The 23,314-nt window shown below is 54.5% G+C and overlaps 6 protein-coding genes across 6 annotated transcripts; 3 read left to right on the top strand and 3 right to left on the bottom strand.

Annotated features, from left to right (window-relative positions):
- Nucleotides 1–130: 130 nt before the first annotated feature.
- BAUCODRAFT_120730 (uncharacterized protein) lies at nucleotides 131–790 on the bottom strand (the record flags this gene model as incomplete). The annotated part of the gene is made up of 3 exons (XM_007676550.1): nucleotides 131–456; nucleotides 514–573; nucleotides 625–790. The coding sequence occupies 3 exons, from the start codon at nucleotides 788–790 to the stop codon at nucleotides 131–133; spliced, it is 552 nt and encodes a 183-aa protein (XP_007674740.1).
- A 183-nt stretch (nucleotides 791–973) lies between these two features.
- BAUCODRAFT_66624 (uncharacterized protein) lies at nucleotides 974–1,439 on the top strand (the record flags this gene model as incomplete). The annotated part of the gene is made up of 3 exons (XM_007676420.1): nucleotides 974–997; nucleotides 1,048–1,082; nucleotides 1,145–1,439. The coding sequence occupies 3 exons, from the start codon at nucleotides 974–976 to the stop codon at nucleotides 1,437–1,439; spliced, it is 354 nt and encodes a 117-aa protein (XP_007674610.1).
- Nucleotides 1,440–2,829: 1,390 nt separating this feature from the next.
- On the bottom strand, nucleotides 2,830–7,898 carry BAUCODRAFT_146420 (uncharacterized protein; the record flags this gene model as incomplete). Its single annotated transcript, XM_007676551.1, has 2 exons — nucleotides 2,830–2,880; nucleotides 2,934–7,898. The coding sequence occupies 2 exons, from the start codon at nucleotides 7,896–7,898 to the stop codon at nucleotides 2,830–2,832; spliced, it is 5,016 nt and encodes a 1,671-aa protein (XP_007674741.1).
- Nucleotides 7,899–8,113: 215 nt separating this feature from the next.
- On the top strand, nucleotides 8,114–17,241 carry BAUCODRAFT_31809 (uncharacterized protein). The gene has a single exon (XM_007676152.1). The coding sequence runs from the start codon at nucleotides 8,239–8,241 to the stop codon at nucleotides 17,056–17,058; it is 8,820 nt and encodes a 2,939-aa protein (XP_007674342.1). The 5' UTR covers nucleotides 8,114–8,238; the 3' UTR covers nucleotides 17,059–17,241.
- Nucleotides 17,242–17,605: 364 nt separating this feature from the next.
- On the top strand, nucleotides 17,606–19,114 carry BAUCODRAFT_67383 (uncharacterized protein; the record flags this gene model as incomplete). Its single annotated transcript, XM_007676479.1, has 2 exons — nucleotides 17,606–17,749; nucleotides 17,813–19,114. The coding sequence occupies 2 exons, from the start codon at nucleotides 17,606–17,608 to the stop codon at nucleotides 19,112–19,114; spliced, it is 1,446 nt and encodes a 481-aa protein (XP_007674669.1).
- A 5-nt stretch (nucleotides 19,115–19,119) lies between these two features.
- Nucleotides 19,120–22,965, bottom strand: BAUCODRAFT_31811 (uncharacterized protein). Its single transcript, XM_007676153.1, has 2 exons — nucleotides 22,534–22,965; nucleotides 19,120–22,474 (listed from the first exon to the last, which is right to left on the bottom strand). Exons 1-2 carry the CDS (start codon nucleotides 22,674–22,676, stop codon nucleotides 19,555–19,557), a joined length of 3,063 nt encoding a protein of 1,020 aa, XP_007674343.1. The 5' UTR covers nucleotides 22,677–22,965; the 3' UTR covers nucleotides 19,120–19,554.
- Between the last annotated feature and the right edge of the window lie 349 nt (nucleotides 22,966–23,314).

A 23,314-nucleotide genomic window follows, 5' to 3' on the forward strand; every position in this document is an offset into this window, starting at 1 on the left:
AAGCACGTCCACTTACGTACGGTCGTCGACTACAAGCAGCAACTTGACCTCCTTCAGCATTACGATGGACCATAGGTTGCCAAACACCGTTGCGCCGCCATGGCAAGTAGTAAAAGTCTTCTCACTCACTTCACTTCTTGTCCACGTCCTCCGTGAATTTCCGGTAACTCTCCGCATCCATCAACCCATCCATCTCCGCAGCATCGCTCACTTTAATCTTCGCTAACCAGCCGTCTGCCTCCGGACTCTTGTTGATCATTCCCGGCTTCTCCTCCAATACATGGTTGACCTCTTGTATCGTGCCGCTAACCGGCGTCATAATATCGGAAGCTGATTTGACTGATTCGACCGCGCCGATTGCGTCGCCTTTGTTGACTTCCGTGCCAACTGTGGGTAGCTCAACGTAGACCACGTCACCCAGGGCCTTTGCGGCGTAGGTGGATATGCCGATTGACGCTGCAGGCTTGCATTAGACTGAATATGCAGTACGACAATGGTGGAAGAGAAGCGCACCGAGCTCGGGGTTCGAGGTGTCGATCCACTCGTGGTCTTCTGTGTACCGTTTCTCGAGTGCTATTGTTGATTCAGCTGCTGCTCAAACCTTTTACTCATTACCAGTCGTACTTCGTCCGCTCGAGGTGAACCCTCTTACTGTTGCAGTCCTTCGAGCGTTTAATCGCTGCGCTCGCGTGCGCAGATGTTGCTGCCGACTACATGTCGCAAGACCTTGTGCTGGTTTCTGTAGTAACCTTGCGAGCGCTGCGCCGGCACCAGCTATGGCCACAGACATTGTATGAAGACACGAAGTGACAGACTATGGGTTCGATGGTTGCATGAGCTTCCAATGGCGCCTGCGAGCATGGTCTCGGGCCGACTCGGGAAACAGTGGGCTTGGCATCCCCCTCGTGAACTTCACATGCATGCTCGCGTGCTCCTGGACATGCACGAAGACTCATGATCGAGCGACAATAACATGCTCTATGAGCTCATCGGTGTGGTATGTAATGCTGGATGGTACGCTTCATCCACATACTGACTATTGCGCAGGTCCGCCCCGGTCGTGGCGTGAACGAGATCAAAGAGTACGCTTACACCTGCGCACCTCAATCGCACCTCGCTTATACTCAGTTAACACTGCTTTCAGAATCACCAAAACGACCGGTAACATCGTCCTATCATCGGGCGGCGTGGTGCGCGGCATTACGAATTGGGGCACCTTTCTCCTGCCCAAGCCGGCCCGCAAACAAGGCGCCATCTACAACCAAGGACACTACTTCATTCTGCGCTTCGATTCGAGCGCAAAGACTCAGCATGCCGTGAGGCGGACGTTAGGTCTCGATCCGAGGATGATCAGATACAGTGTGGTAAAGATGGGCGAGAAGCTAGAGGAGATCGCGGATAAAGGTGGAAAGGCGGAGTGGCCGGCGCGGGCGCAATGATGCTCAGCATAACTTCCGGTCTGCTCGCCATCGTATGGCTCTCATGAATAGAGTTTTCCGTGGAGTCGGTGACTGCGGAAGAAGCATTTGCGTGGCGTTGGTCAGTCATGCCGGAGAAGGCGGTCAATGCATTTGCGGCGAACGGTTTGTACATCTGCATCAAACATTTACCACCTTTCAAACATCTCGACCCTCGACCGCAAGTAGTGACGTAATCGCACGCCTCATCACGCTCCTCGTGAGGAAAGAGCGACCCGGCTGCGACGGCCGCATACCGGTTACGGAACCCAGCGAGCCTCAGACAGGCGATCCAGGCTCATGTTCGCCTGTCAGTATCAACAGTCTGTGTACGAACCAGCTTGCCAGGGTCATTTACTAGGCAATGGGCCAGCCTCTGCGTTCCCTGAACTCTCTCGACAGTCCGAGCGCAGGAGGGTCCGGGATATAGGAGTGCGACTCGCAGTGGAGTATGTCCGTTTTCAACAAAGCATGTCCTACATGCGAAAGCCGGGGGCTCATTCAAACACTTTTGGTCGGTTCCGATATTGTTCGCAGACGGTTAGGCTTGTCCCATCCGTGCTCCTTGTCGAAGAACGTTAGTTTATCCGTCAAGCAGCAGCAAGTATGAGCTGACAGAACCATGCACTAAGTGCACGGACACGTTCTTACGGCTATAATGATTATGAGTGACAAGAAGTGTCCACACGAGAGATCTGCGTCGCTGCGTAGCGGTTCTGTGTTTACGTGTTTAAAGAATGCTAGTGACGCGAGTACTCCCGGTTTCGTAAGCCAAGTGCTGCCTGCATTTGGTCCGCCTCTGTCAAGGCACAGAAGTCTGCACACTGACCGCCTACTAGGGTGAATGGCGGCTTTCGCGCAAGCCCCGTGGTGGATTGACCGTGGCATGGTGTGACTATCTCAAGGTAACATGTAACTACTTCCGACGCGAATCGGTAATACATCTAAGGGTACCAGCTTAGCGACCGTCGCCAGGCGCTCTTCCAGACCCAGCATGACTTTGACCACTCCAAAACTCGCTCGACTGGGTACATCTGCTGATGATGTGAGATGCAGACCTGTCCATAAACAGGTCAAGCAAGCCGAAGCTCTCGGCCTGCCTGGCTTGCTCTAGAGCAGCAGACGGCTTGGCTTACAAGCCAGCTTGCTTGTGGACAGGTCTGCTGACACGAGGACTCTCTCGGTAAGGCGGGACAGATCGCCTCGAGCTCATCCGAGGTCATGGCGCACCTAGTAAATCGAACTGATACTTGAGGATTTGAGGTTCCCCTGCAGCTGGGAAGGAACCTGCAGACAGTTATTAAGCAGTAATGACATGGCTACACATCTGTTCTGATCGACCGCGGCACGCTGGCCCGCAGCAGTCGCTAGATTATGTGAAACCATCCAACCTGCTATTCCGCTGCGACGCCGATTCATCGTCCTACAAACAGGTCAGTGTCTGGCCACGGTCTGCTCGCGGGCCGCTTGACTAACCTCAAGAAAGCCAGTAAGCAGCATCAACCGGCTAAACTCTTGTGCCACGTTCAGAGCCTCCTTCTCCGGCGGACCTGATGTTTTCTGGATCGCACTCGTACGCTTGAAAACAGCCTGCATGCTGTACCGGTTGTGTTGCAGAAACCTCTTCGCCTCTTGCTTGGTGGCGTTGTTGTTCGAGCCATGGGAAAGAACAATGGCGGCCACGGCCCGCAGCACGGCCGCCAGGAGCTTGTAGAACTCAACGAGCGCGCGTGGATTGTCGATATCTAGGCCAATGTCCGGGTCAGTACTGAAAAGCCGACTGTCCTCGACCGCGGAGAAGAAACCAGAGCTGAGCACGAGTTGGGTGCTGTCAGCGTTGCGACAAAGTGTCAGCAAGAGGTTGAGAGCGGCGTGAAAGTACGCAAGCGTGGTTTGCAACTCTTCATCCTCCGCCTGAAAGGAAGCTGCCACACTGCCAATGCTGGTGTCAATCAACACCGGCACGAAATTGAGTTTCGACAGCGTCCTCAGCATGCCTGCACTGCTCCGAGTGGCTTGCGACAGCTTGACAAGCATGTTGATGAACATGACCGCGGAGACACGCGTCAAGCCACGTCCAGAGAATGCGTCTTCGCAGCCGACAGCAAGAAGCCGATCACCGGCATACTGAACGAGCTGCAGGAGCTGCTTCGCATGTGTCGTTGATTTGCCATCGGCGTCGGTAAGAGGCATTGACTTGATGACCTCGCGGCAGACTCTGTAGCATATACCGCGTAGCACCAACTCAGCTGTGCTGTCCGTCAGCGCCTTCAGGCACATTCGGAATGCAGCCATGAGGCGTTCGTGAGCAGTGCTTGCGAGTTGCTGCAAGCTGAGTGCTGATAAGGCTGCAGGCAACACGACCAACGCAAGGCTGCCAAGTAGCGTAGCGACATCCATGCTATCGGATAAGGAGCTTTCGAGTCTGGGAAGTATCGTTTGGAGGGCTTGCAGTGCCAGTAAAGCGAGATCGCGTTCGCTGAGGTCACCACAAGTGATCATTACTGCGACAAGCTCCGTCCAGGCTTCCACCGCAGCAAGGCGTGCAGCCTTGATTGACCGGAAAGTGTTGGAACTCAGAAGCGAAGCGAGGGTGGCGCGAATCTCATCGTCGATCTGCTGTTCGTCATTAGCATCCTTGAGAGTACCTCCATTGACCAGCTCGCGTTTGCGCAGGACCAGTAGCTGCTCTGATACGCTGAGATCGTAGGCCATGCCGGTATATGGGTCATCTTTGATGCACGCCGAGAGATCAAGGTCAATCAAAAACTTAGTAGATGCTTCGAGAGGCTCAGCAGTGACAATGTCCATGAAGTCAACCAAGTCAAAGACGGACAGAGTCGGCTCTGCTTCGCCGGTCGGCAAGCGAATGACACCACGCAGTATACTCATCGTTGCCTCTTGCACCGAGTAAGCCTTCTGCACGGCCGCAGCCTGCAGCTGCAGCGCAGCCAAGTCGAATGAGAGCTTTCGGGCAACTATGAAGTCGCGCAAAGCTGCGCCGGAACTGCTGAGCAGTGCCTCTGGGTCATTGGGTAGCAATGCATCCCATAGCGGATTGATAGCCGCTGGGATCTGGGTTTGCATTACAGCGGCCAGAAACTCCATGGAGAGAAGATCAGGTTGAACCAGTCGTGCCGTGAGAGGCGACAGCGTTAGCTTTGCGATGACTTCCAAGCAACCGCGCTTGACGGCAAGTAGCCAGGACATGTTGCTGGGTGGGATTGCGACAGCTATTTGTGCCGCGCATGCAGCCACAGTGTGGAAGAGTGACCTTGCGTTGCTGAATGCGCTACCTGACGCGATTTCGACTCCGCATTCGTCGCAAGTGAAGCCAAGCAAGCAATGTGCAAGAGAAGGTTTGGTGGGAGAAGCGTCCAGACTGCGGATGAGCATGTCCAACGTGGCGTGCGCCTTCACGACCTTCAGCGGAAGCTCTCCACTCTCTATATCCAATTCCCCAATATCGAAGACCAGCGCGAGCTCAGAAGCCATTGCGTCACTCGAGTCCTGCAGTAAACCGACCAAGCGATTGTTTTCGCGCAGTCTCCGGTCGCCAGCTTGAGTTGTCTCTGACAGCTTGCGTGACACTGTTACCTTTTGCAGAAAGCTCAGTGTTTCCAGACTGAGATCGGCGTGATTGCTTGCTGCAAATTTGGCGACCTGCGCCACGACAGGGAGCTGGCCTAGCATCACATCATCAAAAGACGCATACGCTGCGTTGCCAACCGTCGGCGCGCGAGAGCTTGAGTGCATCTTAACGATGGGACGCACGACGTCGAAATAAGTTGCTTGTAAACGAAGCGCAAGGTTCATTACCTGAACACTCTTAATAGTAGCTTGAACGAGTGGTGAACCAACATCAAGGCTGTCCAGAATGTCCAAGTCTTGCTGGGCCGTGGCGAACAGTGCAGCAATGATACTGTCATTGAACAACCAGTCCATAACCCGAGCAAATGGATGCAGCCTTGCGTATGCGGCAAGCGATGATGCTTTGATGGCAGAGTCCACAGCCATGCTCGTGGTGTTCGCGAGCATGACGAGATCTTCATTGAAAGTGGACAGTGCCACATACATCAATTGCAGGCAGGTATAGCGAAGGACACTGACTTCGGTTGCGTCAAAGGTCGCTGCAAGGTAAGCGCCAGACTGCTTGAAGACTGTGCCGAGAGCGAAGTCAATGTAGGCTTCAATGCCGCCATGGCGATTTGGCGCGCCCAGATGCTCCGGAAAGGGGAGAGTGTCAAGCACAATCTCGGTCTGTGAGGGCGATGTTGTGACCAGCGCGATCAGGAGAGCAACAAATGCTGTAGCAGTCTCTGGCTTCTCAGCAAAGCGCTGCAAATAGTAGCGCTCCGGATTAGATGGCTTGCCAGTCACTGCAGGCCTCGTTGCGGTCGACCCGGCCGGACCACCAGCTGCGATCCAGTTATCCAGCATGACCCAGATGCCGTCATTCACCTCAGCAACCTTATCCACCAATAAAGCGGAGAGCATGTTGAAGCACGAAGCTTGTAGACGACCTTCAATGCCGCTTGACGCTAATTGAAGGAGCACCTCGCCGAGATGGAAGGTTTGTTCGCGCAAAATCCAATTGCGCGCATCTACGCTGCTCCTACAGATGTGGGCGGCGAGCCGTAGGTACGCTTCAAGCATGATGCTCGTCTCGATCCCTTCGATGTGATTGTCAACATATGCGGGGGTTTCCTGGCCTACTGCCTGTGGCATTGCAGGCTTGTCGCGCAAGGATGATGCGAAAACCTCAAGCTCGGCGAAAATCTGCGCCCAGCTCACGCTATAAGTTCTTCGAAGTTTGCCGGACAACATGGTTGAGTCTTCCAGAAGGAAACGGTGAGCGTGATTGGCTGTATTGGAGCTGTTCGCAACTGACCGCAGCAACTCACAGAATGCAGCAACTCTGGGTGTTGGTAGGCGCTGCGAAACCCAACGTAGGAAGCCATAGAGGTTACTCTCTTTGTCCAGCCAGAAGTCTTGCGTAGCATCTTGGTCATCCTGGTAAGCGTACGCCATGATGATCATGAAGCGCTCCAAGTCCGGCTCAAAATGAGTTTGATCGTTTGGCGCAGGAGCCCATCTGAGCCGTCTCTGGTCGTCCTCCTCAGCCTTCAACCGGCGCACAACGTCCGGCATATTCTCGATCAGGGCTTCCGTAAAGTTCTGGAGCTCGTTCATTGTCATTTCGACCATGGCAGATGACGGGTCTGGTGCATCCAACGGCATAGCCGGTGCGTCTGACAGCAAAAAGCCAACAAGGCCAAGCTTTGCAGGATCATGCCAAACCTCCGGTTTCAGCCACTGGCAGGCAGCAAGCATGAAGTGGAATGCCTTGTCTTTCACTGCTTGCATGAAAAGATCCAGACGTGCGCGCTCGGCATCTTGTCGTTCTTGCAAGTTGAACTTGCCAGCAGTCGGATCTGCGAAGCGCTTGTTGTACTCCGCAAGCCACGCAACGATCGCTGCTGCCCTCAGATCGGACGCTTTCCATTGTTGCGCCGCAGGACCAGCTGCATAAAGCTTATGCAGGTTGTGTGACTCTGTCTCGAGTGTATTGTCGCCCGACCCAAGCCGCGCGGCGCTTGCAATGAAGACAGGCAGATAATGGATCGCTATATCTCGGGGCACGTCCAAAGAAGAAACTTTCGTGACAAAGGATCGGTAAGCTTGAGAGTCTACCGCAAACGTGCCGTTGAGAAGGCAAGTTAATATGCCCGCCAACGATTCATGCTGACGAGTCAATAGAAGGCGCTGAGCCTCCAAGGCCTCGGCTACTTCGCCCTGATTGCTTCGGCCAGTCATGGCCAGCGTCTGTCGATGCTCGGCAAGCTTCCCAAGAAGACCCTCCACATTTGTGAGACCTTCTAAGCACTTCGTCCAAAGCTTTGATCCTGCGTCCTGCTGGCCTTCGGGTCCCCTCATAAGTTGGTCGACTGTTTGAGTGAACATGAGGGTCAAGTGCTCGTCATTCAAGGAGGGTGCATCATTATACTGGTTCAAGAGCATTCTCATGCATTCCAACACTGTCTGACGGTATTGGTGGTAGCGCAGTAATGCTCTGAACGGCAATGCCGTGTCCGGGAGGCCGCCGGCATCCGGGGTCTCCAACGTGCACAACTTCGCAGCTTCCAACTCGTCCAAGCTAGCCTCCTCGGCGACTCTAAGTGCTGACTCTCTGAAGGCATCATTGACTCTAAATTCAACGCCCTCTATAGCGAGTATCTCCGGCCTGGGTGTGACTGTAGGCCAAACCACTTTGCGAGACTCGTCGTTCTTCCCCTTCTGATCCAAGAATCTCTTGAGGTCGGCGATACTGTCCTCAAGCTCTGCGGAAAGCCTTGCGACATTGGGCAACCGTGATTCGGAGAATGCAATCAAGTCGCGCTGTAGGCATTGTAGGCGGTGCAAGGGCGCCTCGTCGTCCATGTCGCCGCCGTGTAGATCTGGGAGGAGTGACGGTAACTACGATTGGCGTCGCGATATGTTGCAGCTTATTGCTGGTGTGTTAGGAAGTTCAATGCATGTGGATGTGAAGTCCAAACGCGATCCTTCACGCGCCCGATGGCCCGTGCGTAATCAGATCAGCAATTACATGTACCTATTTAATCCACGCTCGTGAAAGAAACTCACTCTCCACTTTACATTGCCATTCACGTACTGCGCACAAGGTACCAAAACGTAAACGAGCTCGCCTCCTAGATTACGTTCAGCGACATACTGCCATGTCCGCGAGGAGAGTGCCGCTGCAAGGCCAATACTGGCCACCATGGGCGGCGAAATCACACTCAAGGAAGCTTTGGACCAAGTTGAATCAAGCCTAGTGAAGACACGCAAGGAAGGCATCGAAAATCTTACGCATATTCTGAGACACAATCAACGTCAATCAGGTGCTTCGTTGCTCGACGATGCATCATACCATCATGTTTATGAGGTTCTTTTCCGGCTCGTGGTTGCGGAGCAGTCTGCCTGGCTCAAAGGCAGCACGAAGACCGCGGTCTCATCGACAGAGAGGCGGCTTTCAGACTTAGCAACGGCTCTACGTCTTGCGGTCGAGATCGGTGCTGCACACGTAAAGGGTAAGACGGTCAAAGCACTGCTTGACCATGTCATCCAGACACTACCTCTTTCCGGTGGAGGCATTTGTCTGCCCCTTGCGCTTGACTATACACGAGCCTTCAATGCGATCCTGTCTTTCACTCCCCATATTGAACATTTGCCGCGGGCGGAATGGAGTCGTGTTGTCCAGTTCTGCGTCGACCTCGTGACACAATGTACTGCTGATCTTCCAGAAGACGGTGCTGTCGGTGGGGCGGAGAATGTTTCCATCAGTCGCACTGTTAATGGATCCAGCTATAGATCTTCAAGGTCACAGGTCAAGGAATCTAGCGCATCGCAAACAGAGCGCACGCTTACGAAGCAAGTCATTGGCGAAATAGTGACAAGCTTAGACCTGTTAACGTCGGCACCTAATGCGCCCGTAGGGTCAAAGGGATCGGCTGTCCTCTGGACAGTCATTGATCATCTTAAGCACGCTCAGCTTGCAAACAGGGTACCACAGAAAGCGTTCAGTACTATCAACCATATTCTGGCATGGTCGCGGACCGAGAACATTACGCTCACGAAGCAAGGCGCAAGCCATATGATCCGGTTGGCAGCTGCACACTGGGGTCGCGTTCAAAAGACATTTGATCTTCGAGATGAGCTCTGTATCATGCTCCTCTACCTTCGCCCATACCTCGAACATTTGATGCATACTGACCAGGCGCTCACGCTCCGAGGCGAACTTTCAGGATTAGCAGACGTTCTACGGAGTGACTACTATGAACGCTTCGAGAGAGACCAGCTTCAGGTTGACCACTTACGGCTGGCTATAGTGCCTGAGTTGAGTGAGGGTGCAAGGCATATTGGCACTGCGATCTTCGAACTACAACCTGGCAACTTCCCAGCAGACCCAAGATCACCTAATTCTCATGCAGAGCACAAATGGACAGTCGTATCCGTCCTTGCAACGCTTGTGGAAATGCTCAGTTATGGCGTGGAAGTTAGCCGTGTTTCTGGCGCAGAAGACGACCGTCCGAGACCCCATAAACGGCAGCGAACGTCGAATGAATACCAGGAAGTCATTGCCGCCACGCGCGTTGGGCCGTCATCCTCACGCATAGGCGCGCTTCAAGTAGTGGCGGTGTATGCTCAGCAAGCGTTGGTGACAGTTGAGATGATGAGCGAGGCGATCGATGCGCTTTCCTCAAGCTGTGCCGACGACAATACCACTGTCTCGTCGTGGGCGCTCCTGGCCCTGGCTAGCTGCGCATCCCAGACTAATGCCTCAGACGATGCCCTCACAGACAGATGGGGTAATATCTGGCAGCTCGCTGGCCGTGCTATGACTAATGCTGCTACCAGTCGTGCGGCGTGCCACTTGCTGCACCTCATGCTACGGCTAGAGCTCGGTCAGCATGGCGCAGCGACAGACTTCATGCATACACTCAGCGAGTCGATAGATCTTGGAGGGCCGGCTACTTTATCTGACGCGGGCATGCAACTTCTTGCCAGGATCATTGAACGCTCCCTGGACTTAAGACGCAGCAGTGCATCGAAGCTCGCGGAAGGCGGGCTCAATTGGCTTCTGAAAGGATTCGCACCTGGAAGGCTCACAGACAGGGTGCATCTTTTCGCGCTTCGTCAGACGTTTGAGGTCAACGACGTTGTGCAACTGATCTGTGTGTGCCTCAATCTCTGCTCACCTCGTCCGACACTTACGCCTCTGCCGGTTTACGACAGTGTCGGTCAAGCCTGGACGCTTTGCCAAGATACCTATCCCATGATCTCCTACTTACTACTGGGTCAATCCATCACGAAAGCGACCAATCCGCGCCTGCAAGACCTGCCAGTGACGGCGGAGCAGCATCAGACCATGGTGCGCCCCGGTCGCGAAAATTGGCTGCTAAGCTACCTGCTTTCTGAGCTGCGCTCAATGCGAGCCATTTGGGACGAGCATCTTGGCACTGGGAGAGGAAGCCTTGATGCGTATTCGTCAGCATTCGACTCCTGTTACTTCATGGCCATAGTTGCACATGATCTTACATTTCAAGACGTTAGGAGACAGCAGCAAATTCAACAGGAACTGAAGGGACTACTAACAGCAATCTCTACCGTTGGTCAAAGCACAAGTTGTGGTCAAGGTGTGATTGACGCAATCATCCAAGCATACTCCAGGGCTTGCGTACCGTTGATGCCACACATCCGGTCACGTGAAGCCAAAAGCTCTGAAGCTGAGAAGATACTGGGCTGTCACTTGGCCAACATCTTGTCTGTCCGTCGTCGGTTGCTTCAAAGCACAGATGCCTTTCAAGACGAGGAGCCGATGGAGATTGATGACGACTATGACTCGCAGGGCAGCAGGGCCGCTCGACGAGCGGATACCCTTATACAAAGTAGGCTGCAATCGTATGCCGCCGTGGAATACTCCAATTATGCTGTCAGAGCCAATGTCGAGCTATGGTCAATAGCAACGCGGGACACGCACCAACATTTACTTTCCAATGATCCCAGCTCTCGGCCCGCTTCCGTGACGGTTCGAGAATACATTCTGTCACTGCCGCCGGAGACGGTCATTGCTGGACACGCTGCCATCGCGGCTTTACCTCGAATAGGCTTGCGTTTTGACCTTGCAGACACGGAGATGATGTTCGAAAGTTGGTCAGAAAGCATGCTGGCCGCTTACGATCGCAGGCGTTCGGAGCCCGCTTTGACGGCTCTACTTAACATGGCGCAGAGCGTTCTTCCAGCACTGAGTGACTCTTCGAACCGAAGTCTGTTTGGTTTGGGCGTCGACATCTACGACTATTATATTGAAGCACAAGGCAGTGGTGTGCTTTCGATGCATGTCCAGATCCGCCTTGCCTCGCTCGTCTTGCAGCTGTGCAATATCGATCCCGACTACGGACGGGACCAAGACGTGCAGTCTGCCCGAACCAGCCTCTTCAAGTTGCTGAAGTGTAACAACTTTAAAGTGCTGTATCACATGACGGGTGGCATAGCGAGCATCTTCAGCCGCTTCGTCCTCTCCAAACATGAATCAGTGTTTGATGATCTGCATGACAACCTTCCCATAGACGCTGACTGGCTGGAAGGTTTAGCTGTGAGGCTTCTGTTCTTGTCGCGATTGGCTTCGGCGTGGCACTCCCTGCGGAGACAGTGTGTCTACTACATGTTCGAAACCGCCGGTCGGATCCCGGACGCGGCGCCATATGCCGCTAGATGTTTTAAAGAGCTAGCAACCGCACTCGGCTATGCTTCCTGCCAGACGCTCTTCAGGCTTTTCGCTCCACAGCTGTTGCACACTTGGCTGGAGGAGCGCACCGTCAATGGACTGCCATACGCCGCTTTCGAGTACGCATCACTCACCCAACTACTGGAGCGGAACCGGAGCGAAACCGTGGCGCAGCTGCTGGCGCGTGGCAAAGACGACGGCATGCACGTTGTAACCACGTCGCTTAAGACTACCGCAAAAGAGCTTGCCCGACAGTCCTTTGCGCAATCTGCTGCGTATGCGATCAGCTGGGACATCAGCCCTTCATCGGAACACAGTGGCGGTGCTACGAGCGAGGGAAGGCTACGCAACTTGGTCGGTGGGAAAGAAGAGTACCGCAAGCTCGCCACCGACCACTTTCCCGCGATCATGGGACACTTTTACCTGTCTCTTCAGCTTGACGATGGCGATAAAGAGGACAAGTGGTTGGAGAAGAAGGCTTCGTTCACTGCCGAGGCAAAAGCGATAGCAGAGATGAAAACCTACGGCCACTCTCCGCGTACACTCCCTCCAGGCCAACAGCCGTCCTTCAAGATCAAGTTTCTCCCAGAACAGATTGAGCGACTATGCAGGCGAACTTCGCGAGATCCCGCGCAGCCTTGGGACTGCTCCTCGTTCACACTCACGGCTCGCATGATCACAGATGCCATGGATGACGCGCTTGGCCCTTTGCATGTCTGCATGATGCTTAGGAAGATGAGAATCTTGATCGCCATGGCGGGCGATGTCGCACTCTCCGGATATCCACTTCAAATGCTCATGCACTCTGTCCGCGCGTTTCTCAGCGTTAGCGAGTGCGCAGATGACGTTCTAGGGATCGTTCAGTACCTCCTGCAACGCGGACAACATTATCTGAAGCAACCCGAGGCAATCTCTTTCGCCTGTGGCATCGTGACACTGATGGTGTTGCAAATGCGTCAGCACTCAATCACTCGACATGAAAGCACCACGCAGGAGAGTCAGCACAAAGACACTGTGCGAAGCATGGAAAAGTTTCACGCATGGCTGGTGAAGTATTTGCAGCAGCTTCGGTCTACGTACTCGTCTCCCAGGAAGGGTAGATTCGACGAGCTGGTTGAGGCACTTCGTGCTGTCAATCTGCCAGGTAATGGTCGCAAGGGCACGCCTGAGAGTAAGCTGCTTCTGCTTCTTCTCGCGGAGATGCAGTCCGTCGATGGTATCATGTCGTCCGCCCATTGCAAGGAAGCTTTGGCCGCATTGACTAACAGTTTCGAGCCATCGCACTCCACTGACGAAGATTGTCTTAGCGAGGACTCCGGGTGCATCTTTTACGTGGACGCTCTGTGGCATTTGCTAGGGACGCACGAGCCGAGCAATGGTTTCGCGACCTGGTCAGCTCAGGTTATGGGTCGGGCCTATGCGGCGCAGGGCCGTCGACCATATCCACTGAAAAGCCCCCAGAACCTGCAATCTACTCACAAGAATGCACTGAACAACGCGCTTGCCTACTCGGAGGCAGAGATTGGCCGTCGACTTTCCGAGTTGGTCTTCACCTCTGAGCGTGATGTGGCCGGTCTTGCTGAATGGACGCTGCGACGAATTCAATACACTTTCGAAAGTGGGGATGATGCTTTGAGGTTTGAACAGGCGTTGCCTCACTCTCTTACGCCAGCGATCGCAGACGGCACCTATGGTTACCAGCCCTACCTATCGGAAATTTTCTTAGCGACTCCGCTGCAACTGAGTACCGCTCTGGAGATGCGTCCTTCATACGCTAGCAGCGCTTGGATCCTCAGCCTAGCGACCGCGTTGTGTCAGTCCTCTCCCAAGGCAGCCATCCTACCTACGCTTCCTCCAATCCTGCAGAGAGTGTCGGGTTTGGCTGCTGACCTTCTACCCGCCGTGGCTCATATCCTGCTCGTTCATGAGATCAATACTGTGCAGAAGCTCAAGACACAGCTTTCCCAATCCATCAGCGACCACCTCATGGCACGAGACGCTGCGTTGTTGTCTCGACAGTGTTCTTTAATCCAGCTCCTTCTGTACCTCCGAAGACAGCCTTATCCTGGAGAAGCTACGAGAGTCGACCGTCTTCAGTGGCTTGATGTTGACCTGTTGGTCTCGGCAGAAGCTGCGACTCGCTGTGGAATGGGCACAGCAGCATTGATGTTCGCTGAGAGCGCGTTGCCGACAGCACCACCGAATCGGCGGACATCAAGCAGAGCATCACTTTCTCAGTTCCAGCACGTTGACATATCGGACGAGCTACTCCTTCGCATCTTCAAACAAATTGATGAGCCTGATTCGTTTTACGGAGTACAGCAGCCAGCGACACTGGATTCGGTGCTCGACAGGCTCGACTACGAGGGCGCCGGGTACAAGGGCCTGATGCTGCACGCTGCAAAGCTGGATAGCGTAATGCGGATGCAGCATCAAGCCCTAAGCACAGATACTACTGGTCTAATGCGGTCTCTGTCAACTCTAAACCTGCACAGTCTACAGCTGGCGCTAGTCTCCAGCCGTACAACCAGCACGGAACACACCGCGCCTGACGTATTTCGTGCAGCACAGAAGTTGCAGCAATGGGACTTGACGATACCTGAAGCCTCGGGTGGAGACCAGGCTACTTGCTTCACCTGCTTCCAAGATCTCAGTCGCGCTACTAATCCTGAGCAGCTCAGAAAGAGGCTTGATGGACTTCTCCTCCAGCACGTTACGAAACATCGGGATGTCACGCACGCGGCATCGCCTCCCTGGTCATGGTGCAATACTCTTGCCACCATAGTAGGGACTGCGGAGGTCATTCGGAGTCCCGGAGACGGCGCACTTCGTGCGGTGACTGACAGGATGAGCTCACGGCATGACTGGCTTCGACACGCCCGCTTTGAAGATGTCAATGACTTCGCTGTCAGTCACTCGAGTCTTCTCAGCGTGCTTGCTCAGAATCCCACCTTGCTGCGAGAGATGCACTTGAGTCCGAAGAAGATGAAGCTGCTGGAGATATCGTCGCAGCTGGAATATGCAAAGCTTGCGCAGGGGCACGACTTCCTGCAAGAAGCCCTCTCCGCCGTTGCGCAAGTCAAAGTGCTCGCCGCACAAGCGGAAGAGCTTGGCTTACAGGTCAGCGCCGCGACTCAACGGCAGACGGCATCCGCACTGTGGGCCACCGGCGAGGCTGCAGCTTCGGTACAGTTTCTGAAGGGCATTCTGAGGACGAACGATAGCGACAGCCAAGACATTCCGGTCGGACAAGCCGGTTTGCAGGCTATCCTTGCGTCTCAGCTTGCACAAGCTCGCCTCGAGAGACCGGAAGAGATACTGAGTAACCACTTACAGTCCGCTATCAAGGATCTACGCGGCCGTGCCGAAGGGGTCGAGGCCGGGGAAGTCTTCTTCCAATTCGCATCTTTTTGCGATGGTCAACTTCAGTCACCGGCTGTCACTGAAGATCTGGATCGTCTAGAAGTACTACGGCAGAAGAAGAAGCTGGAGGCCGAGCGACTTCGAAAGCTCCAGAAAGAGATGAAGAACACAGATGACCGGAACGACTTCAATAGGCAAGCTGGAAGGGCGGAGCAATGGTACGCTATTTACAGCGAAGAACAGCAACGACTGAGAAGAAGTCGAGATGAGTTCATGCAGCAGAGTTTGCAGAACTACATGCTGGCGCTACGTGCTTCGGACGACCATGACATCAGTGTCCTGCGATTCTTCGCAATGTGGTTTGAGAACGCTGACTCCCCTGTCGCCAACCCCGTGGTCGCTAAGCATTTGAGCGAGGTGCCCAGCTGGAAGTTCGCTGTTCTCAACAACCAGCTGATGTCACGACTCGAGTACACCGACTTGTCAAGCTTTCAGTCATCACTTCGAGGTCTTGTACAACGCTTGTGCGCCGAACATCCATATCACACACTGCACCACCTCTACGCAACGACGAGGGAGCCCGAGCAGCCGAATGACGAGGCGGCACAATCTCGCTACCGAGCAGCACAGCGCATTAGAAATGCACTTCAGACGCTCCCAGATACTGGAGATCTGGTCAAGAAAGTCTTTAGAGCAGATAACGAGTATAACCGATTCGCTCAAAGCCCAAACAACGGCTCGAATGTCAGCAAGATTGCAATCGCCGACTTCCCTCCTGCAGCGAGATTGACATCCAACATACGCAATCTTCGCGTGCCGCCTGCTACAGTCAGCGTCCCACTGCGACCTGACGGACGCTACCATGACGTTCCCGAGGTGGCAGGCTTTGCACCTGAGATGCGCATCATGGGCGGCCAGAGCCATCCGAAGTTGCTGATTGCGCGCGGGACCGATGGGAAGGTGTATAGAGAGCTTTTCAAATTTAATGACGATCTTCGGCAAGACGCAATCATGGAGCAAGTTTTCGGAGAGGTCAGCAAGATGTTGAGCAAGCACAAAGACACCCGTCGGCGCAATCTGACAGTCCGTACTTACAAAGTCATCCCACTTGCGCCGAGGTCAGGCATTATTGAGTTTGTGGCGAACTCGATTGCCATCGGTGACTATCTCAAGCCGGCGCACCAGAAGTACTATCCAAGCGGCATGAAACCTTCTGTCGCAGCAGACAAGATCAGGAGTGTCGAGCGCATGTCTCAGGACGCACGTGTGAAGGAATACAGAAAGGTCTGCGAGCAGATACCGCCTGTGCTTCGCTTTTTCTTCTTTGAAAACTTCGAAGAACCAGACGAATGGTTCACGAAGCGTACTGCTTATACGCGCACGACCGCTGCGATCTCCATCCTTGGGTACGTCCTCGGGGTCGGTGACCGTCATATCCAAAACATCCTGCTGGACGCGAACAGCGGAGAGGTTGTGCACATTGATCTGGGTATCGCTTTCGAAGCTGGGAGGGTGCTGCCAGTACCAGAAATGGTACCTTTCCGGCTAACGAGAGACGTCGTTGATGGCATGGGCATCACGAAGACAGAAGGCGTATTCCGGCGTTGCTGTGAATTCACGATGGACGCCCTGCGAGAAGACAAGGGCAGCATCATGACTTTGCTGAACGTGCTGCGGTATGATCCGCTCGTCAGCTGGACCGTATCGTCGGGAAAAGCGAAGAAGATGCAGGATGCGCAAGAGACGGGTCGCAACGGAATCGGTGTGGATGTTCCAAGCTCAGAGCGGAAAGAGCACGGTGCCGCTGAAGGAGACAGGGCACTGGGCATTGTGGAGACAAAGCTGAGTACGACGCTCAGCACGGCGGCGACCGTCAATGAGTTGATTCAACAGGCGTCGGATGAGAAGAACCTTGCAACGCTGTTTTGTGGGTGGTCGGCGTACTATTAGGACTGGCGTGGCATGGCATTGGCATTTATATGGTGCAGCGAGGACTTTGCAAGTGCATTAGCGATGGCGCTGGGGTTGCATCGCTTAGTGTATCATACTGTAAGGATAGAGGCTTTATGTTCGTAGTCCTATATTGCTGCCGTCGCTCTGACTCACGCAAGGCTTAAACAAAGTTTCGCGGAGAAAGCCTGCAGCACCACCTCTGTTCAAAGCATTACTTCACACACTCTCGACAAGCACCGCCCCCACCAAGCAATACCAATTCAACGGGTTACACGGACTGGATATGGATCGTTGTCGTCAGATCAACCTCGAACACGCAGCATCTAGGTCCAACAGGTTATCGCACTGCAATCTACTGAGTCAGAACAATATGGCGCCTTTGTGTTAAGGATGGAGCGCTCCCAACTTTGCCGCAACTCGCGACGAATACACACAATCTCGAACGAGAAGACTACAGCCAATCTGATCGCAGTGTACGACCCGCACTTTCACCGGATCAAGCAGGCATATCCTGTTGAAGGAACGTTATAGCGCAGCCGATACGATGCCGGAGCCCGTGACTGCATCTGAGCAAGCAAAGCCTCCGGCTGCCATTCCCGAAGAGCCAAAGCTGTCTCCGGCTGAACTGAAGAAGAAGGCAAAGGCGGAGAAACAGGCTCGAAGAGCTGTGCAGAAGGAGCAGCAGGGTGTGGAGCCCAGTGAGCCGCCAGCAACAAACGGCACAGTAGAGGAGCCTTCGCCAGCAAAGCAGCCACCGGACACAAGGCCGAAAGGTGGTCAGCAGAAGAGCCAACAGCCACAGCAGAAGCAGAACAAGCAGGCGAGCTTGGACAGCAAGCATCATGAACGTCCTGGATCATCACAGCAGTCTCTGCCGCTGCGACGAAGACCGTCACAAAGCGACGCCACCAAAGAGCGAGAGCAGCCGAAGAAGGGCAGTAAGCAAGTCGAGCTTTTCAGCCACCTATACACTCAGCCTCGCCGCCATACGATTGAAGGAGCGTCGAAAGACATCCACCCTGCCGTCCTCGCGCTCGGCTTCCAAATGAGCAGCTATGAGATCTGCGGCAGCAGCGCGCGGTGCGTCGCCATGCTCCTCGCCTTCAAAGAATCGATACAAGCCTACACGACGCCAAACAACTGGGCACTTTCCCGGCATCTGAACTCGCACTACCTAAGCCCTCAAATTGATTACCTCAAATCTTGCCGGCCTATCTCGATGTCTATGGGCAATGCCATCCGCTGGCTAAAGAACCTTATCGGCAAGGTCGATCCGAACATGCCGGAGCAAGAAGCCAAAGACTTCTTGTGCGGAGAGATTGACCGCTTCGTGCACGAGCGTATCACCATCTCCGACCAGGCTATTGCCACCACCGCCAGCGCTCAGATCAGGAAAGGCGCTGTTCTACTAACTTACGGGAAGAGCTCTATTGTCGAGAAAACCATCCTCCAAGCTTACGCCAATGGTACGGAATTCCGCGTGGTCATAGTCGATGCAAGGCCTCTGTTCGAGGGCAAGCAGTTGGCCACGTCACTTATGCGCGCTGGGATAGAGGTGGAATACCTGCCATTTTCCGGCATTACGCATGCGGTCAAGCAGGCGTCTCTGGTGCTTCTGGGCGCTCATGCTATGCTCAGTAACGGGCGACTGCAGTCGAGGGTCGGCACAGCAAGTATAGCTCTGGCGGCGCATGAGGAGCACATTCCGGTCATTGTGTGCTGCGAGTCGGTCAAGTTCAGCGATAGGGTGACGCTAGACAGTATTGTCATGAACGAGGTGGCGCCTTCAGAAGAGCTGTTTCTGCCAGCTCGTGTAGAAGCTCATGCCGAGAACCAGGCCTCGAATCAAGAAATCAGTAAAGGTGGAGACGATGCAAATGGCGGTGCCGTACGGTCGCTGCGTGACTGGAAGGACATTGCTGGTCTGCAGATATTAAACCTCATGTACGATGTAACGCCTGCAGAATACATTCGCATGGTGATATGCGAGTATGGAAGCGTGCCGCCAAGCTCGGTGCCTGTGGTTCATCGGCTGGCGAACGAAGGTATGTAACGCAAGGCGATGATGGACATGCAGATCGGTGCGTTATACATGTGGGGAGGGAAACCTGCTCCATAGTGCCAGAGAAAATGTTTAGCGGCAACTCACGTTGTGACGTGCCTTTACTCGGTAGGATAATATTGAGCTCATCTGGAGGGTATTTGCTGATCAAATCAAATATGGTAAGCACTCGAGGTACCGCTGAAATGCACGCCGTAACTGATGAGCCGCTGGAAGCAGTGTCTATAGTGAAACGCTGAAGCGACCCCAGAGCATAGTCATTATGCGCGCTCGCTGGTAAGGTCTTCGAAATGATCGTCTGCAGCCGTTAAGCCGGCGCTTGAAGCAGTCTCGTAAAGGTCGTAAGCCGTAAGTCGTAAAGGCGGCCGTAAGTGGAAAGGTGAACGTAGACTTTATCGTAGGTTGCTGTAGCTGGGTAGCCGTAAGAGTCGCTAATTCCCACCGAACTCATCGCTGCCGCGATACTGCCCGGAGAGTTCGTTATAGCCGTTCTGCCCACCATCGAAGCCATTGCCATCCGCGAAAAGAACCTCGAGCATATCATGCCCATCAATAACCGGCCCACCCATCGTCTGTCTGACGACCGCGTGGTGGTCGTTCCCACCATAACCATACAGATTGTTGAGGGGCAGGGCTAACCAGTCCTCCTGCGGGCTGTTGCTACTGTGGTTGTTCGGCATGCCAAAGGTGTTGGTGCCATGCACTGGATCGTAGGCGCCCATGTATGGAATGTTGGACTTGATTGGGGAGGAAAGGTAGTTGGGTGGAGGCATGACTATCATGTCGCTCTCGCCGAGATCGTGTAGGTTGTCTGAGATACCGTTAACAGTGTTGCCGAAGTTGCTACTTGTCGCTGCGGGTAGTGTGTTGTCGAAGCTGCCGTTGAGGTTCCAAAGCTGCTGTTGCCGCTGCTGCTGCGTCTGCATGGCGCCTGCAACTGCCTGAGCCGAAGTTGTCGAAGCAAAAGGAGCACGGGATCTCATGCCCAGCTCGCTCGGGCCAAGCGTAGGAGCGGGTGTGTCGCGCTGACTGATCCTGCCACTCCTTGGTGCACGACCATCTGCGGAGATCCTGACGAGCCTTGGCTTGAGGTTGTCACTTAATGTCTGCAGCAGCTCAGCGAAGCGACTGGCAACGTGCACATCATCCACAATGCAAGTCTTGAGGGCAGTGACTGTACGGTCAAGAAGCTGAAGCGACTCCACAATGTCGCTCTCGCTTGCGCCAAGAGAGAAGGATTTGAGTAGCATCATCGCAGTGCTAATAACGCGGAAGTAGGTCCGAACGGGGGCGTGGCGGAGATACTCCTGCGGGTACAGATCGTCGACGACCACCTTCAGGAGATTACGCGCCGCGTCGCCTACCGCCAGCATGTACTTGCGATCGCCGCCGAGCCATTTCGCCAGCGTTTGCGGTTGTATGGCACTGTCAATGCGGATGCCGTTGGTCGAGATGGCGGATTTGGCAGCCTCGACCGGCGTTTCGAACAGATTCTGCACCGGCTGCTCATTCGCGCAGCGCTCGGCCACAGCCTGCAGCGCTAGCGCATTGAGATAGACCTTGCAGTAGTTGTACTCAATCATTAGAATCGCACGCATGTACTTGGGCATTGACGTGCACGCCCGGAACTCCTGCAGCCACGCAGCGAGCGGCTCCTGCATGCGCTCAATGGCAGTTTTGTAATCGCCATTCTTGATGAGGTCGCGCGTAAAAGCCTTGTTCGCGAAGATCTGCTGGTTACCCTCGCGGATGATAGCCGCCATGCGCAGCCAGAAGTGCATCACAGTTTCTTGCATGTTGCCATGCTGGCCGACACCTCGCTTAAACAGCTCACTGTCTTCCGGTTTGCTGTAGTCACTTGGGAGCATTGTGGTGAGGCCAAGCCGACCGCTAGTCTGCGTGACGTATACCAGTAGCAAGTCCCTGACACTGCCGCGGCGCTTGTTGTACGTCTCCAAATCTTCGGCGGAAGGGCTAAGGATGGCACCGAGCTGATATTTGTTGTGCCTGTTCCAGTCCGTGATGTCGAAGACACCTATTTCCATGGCAAGGGACATGGCCATGCCGAGGAGCATCCAACACATGCGGTCGCTACGCCAGACTGGCTCGAGCCAAGCGTCCATACGGTGGGCTGTCAAGCCTTGCTGCTCGTCGATCATCTCACGGTTCGCCCTTTTGACCGGCTCTACGGGCATCATGAGCTCGCTATCAGCCTCATCTGGTGGGAAGTGCATCATGCGTGGGTGCCATTCCGTGAGTAGCACCAGAGATTCCACCGTGCCAAGCGTACGCAGGCCGCGGCGAGAAAGTGGGTTGACATCGCTTGCCGGCTCGCTGCCAGCGCCGCAGAAGCCACCGCCGAATTGCTCTTGGCCCCAGACGACACGGTTGATCATGCCCTGCAGGTAGCTCCAGAGCCTCTTATGGATCTCGTACGGGCGACTGACAGAGCCGGGTCCCTCCAGCTTGGCGTGACGGGAGGCGATGAGTAACATGGTGATGGTGAGCATGGGCTCTTTCTCCAGTAATCGCTGGTGCGTTTCGAACGGTCTGAAGTCCGGTAAAGCGACGGGCGTCAGAGGGGCCAGATACTTGTAGAAGTACTGGATATAGTCAATGGCCTCCTTAGCCGTAAACCAGCCTTCACGCACGAACCGGAAACGAGACCATGCATTCACCGCGGTAACGTAGCTTGTACTGTCATTCGAGGTGCCATCAAAGGAGCTTCGAACATGACTTTGCGAGCCACCATTCGTGCGCCATACTGGATCGTCCTGGATGATGCTCATGCCGCCGTGGTTGTAGCTTCCGGTACCAATGCGCTCCATGACCGGACTAATAGCCGCAGTCATATTCAGTGGTGACGTACCGCTGAAGTTAGGACGCTCGAGCGCTTCGCGGCTGTTGAGGCGCTCCCGAATTTTAGCTGCTTCGTACAGCACCTTGAGCGCATCGTGCCCGCTGTGAATCTCGGTAGCCTGCAGCATGGCGGCCGACTGCTCTGCTGCCTGCTCATCTTCCTCGGTATGCTTGACAGGTCTCTTTTGCTCCGGCCTGCGCAATGGCTGCGTCCTTCCGACTGAGCCGCCAGGTGTGCGCGGCCTTTCCATCGAGTCTTCATCTTCCTCGACAGTCGATGCTCTGGCTCGCTTCCTGCTAGTCTTTACCTCCACCAGGCTGTCATCATCTGAGGCGAAGCCAGCATCCTCGCCGTTCGCACCCTTCTTCTTACGACGAGTAGAGGAGAAGTAGCAATCCTTGGACTCGCGTCTGCAGCGCATACATGGTGGCTTGTTCGGGTTGTCGACGGAGCCTAGGTCACAACGAACCTTGCGCTTTCGGCACGGGATGCTTTAGAACACGTGTTAGCAGATAAAAGTACGATTTGGTGGTGCTATGAAAGCCCATACCAAGCCTGATACGTCCGCTGATGTACAGCAGGATCGCGGGCGTGCTGGACCGGTGGTGGCGTCCCGGCATACTGCTGCGAGTCAGGGAAGATCTGGTTGTTGACTGGTAGAGCGCCATTGACCACGTGGAAAGGGTCTGCCATGGTATAGACCGTATAGACTCGGCCTTAGGTAGACTTCTGCTGAACCGTCGCCAGCCGCGCGACGATCAGGAGTTTGTGTCAGCCTCCACCCGATGGCGCTTAGACCGCCACGGGCGGTGATGGTGGGGATATAGTGGAGATGGCGCAGTTAGCTGCAGGATCTTTAGCCGAAGTGGCGTGAGTGGCTGTCTTAGGTGTCGTTGTTTGGTAGGAGGATGATGGCGAGGGACTTGGACGTTGCACGATATGTGGTCAGCAGCATGTTCGAGATGGAGTTGGTAGATGTCAGGCGTAAATGGTTAGGCGGAAGTGTGAAATGATTCATGAAGGGGCGAAGCCGGTCACACGAGCCGGCTTTCACAGAAGCCGAGCGTCATGTGAGCGATGAATCTCGGCACGTGCCAGCGAAGGGTGCAGCTTTGTGAGTCTCACGAGCATATGAGCGTGCAACTCAGCATTAGAATGGTTTAGGAAGTGCAGAGACGGAAAGGCAAATAAGAGGATGTGACACTGAGTGGAGGAGGATGTGTTTGCAATTGTCATAAGTAAGACGAAGTGTATTGTACTGCACTTACCGAAGGCTTATAAGAACATGGAGACAAAAGCTGGCCTTTGCATGCCATTCGTCTTCGAGAATT

Source organism: Baudoinia panamericana (assembly GCF_000338955.1).
Source record: "Baudoinia panamericana UAMH 10762 unplaced genomic scaffold BAUCOscaffold_4, whole genome shotgun sequence".
Taxonomy (NCBI): Eukaryota; Fungi; Ascomycota; class Dothideomycetes; order Mycosphaerellales; family Teratosphaeriaceae; genus Baudoinia; species Baudoinia panamericana.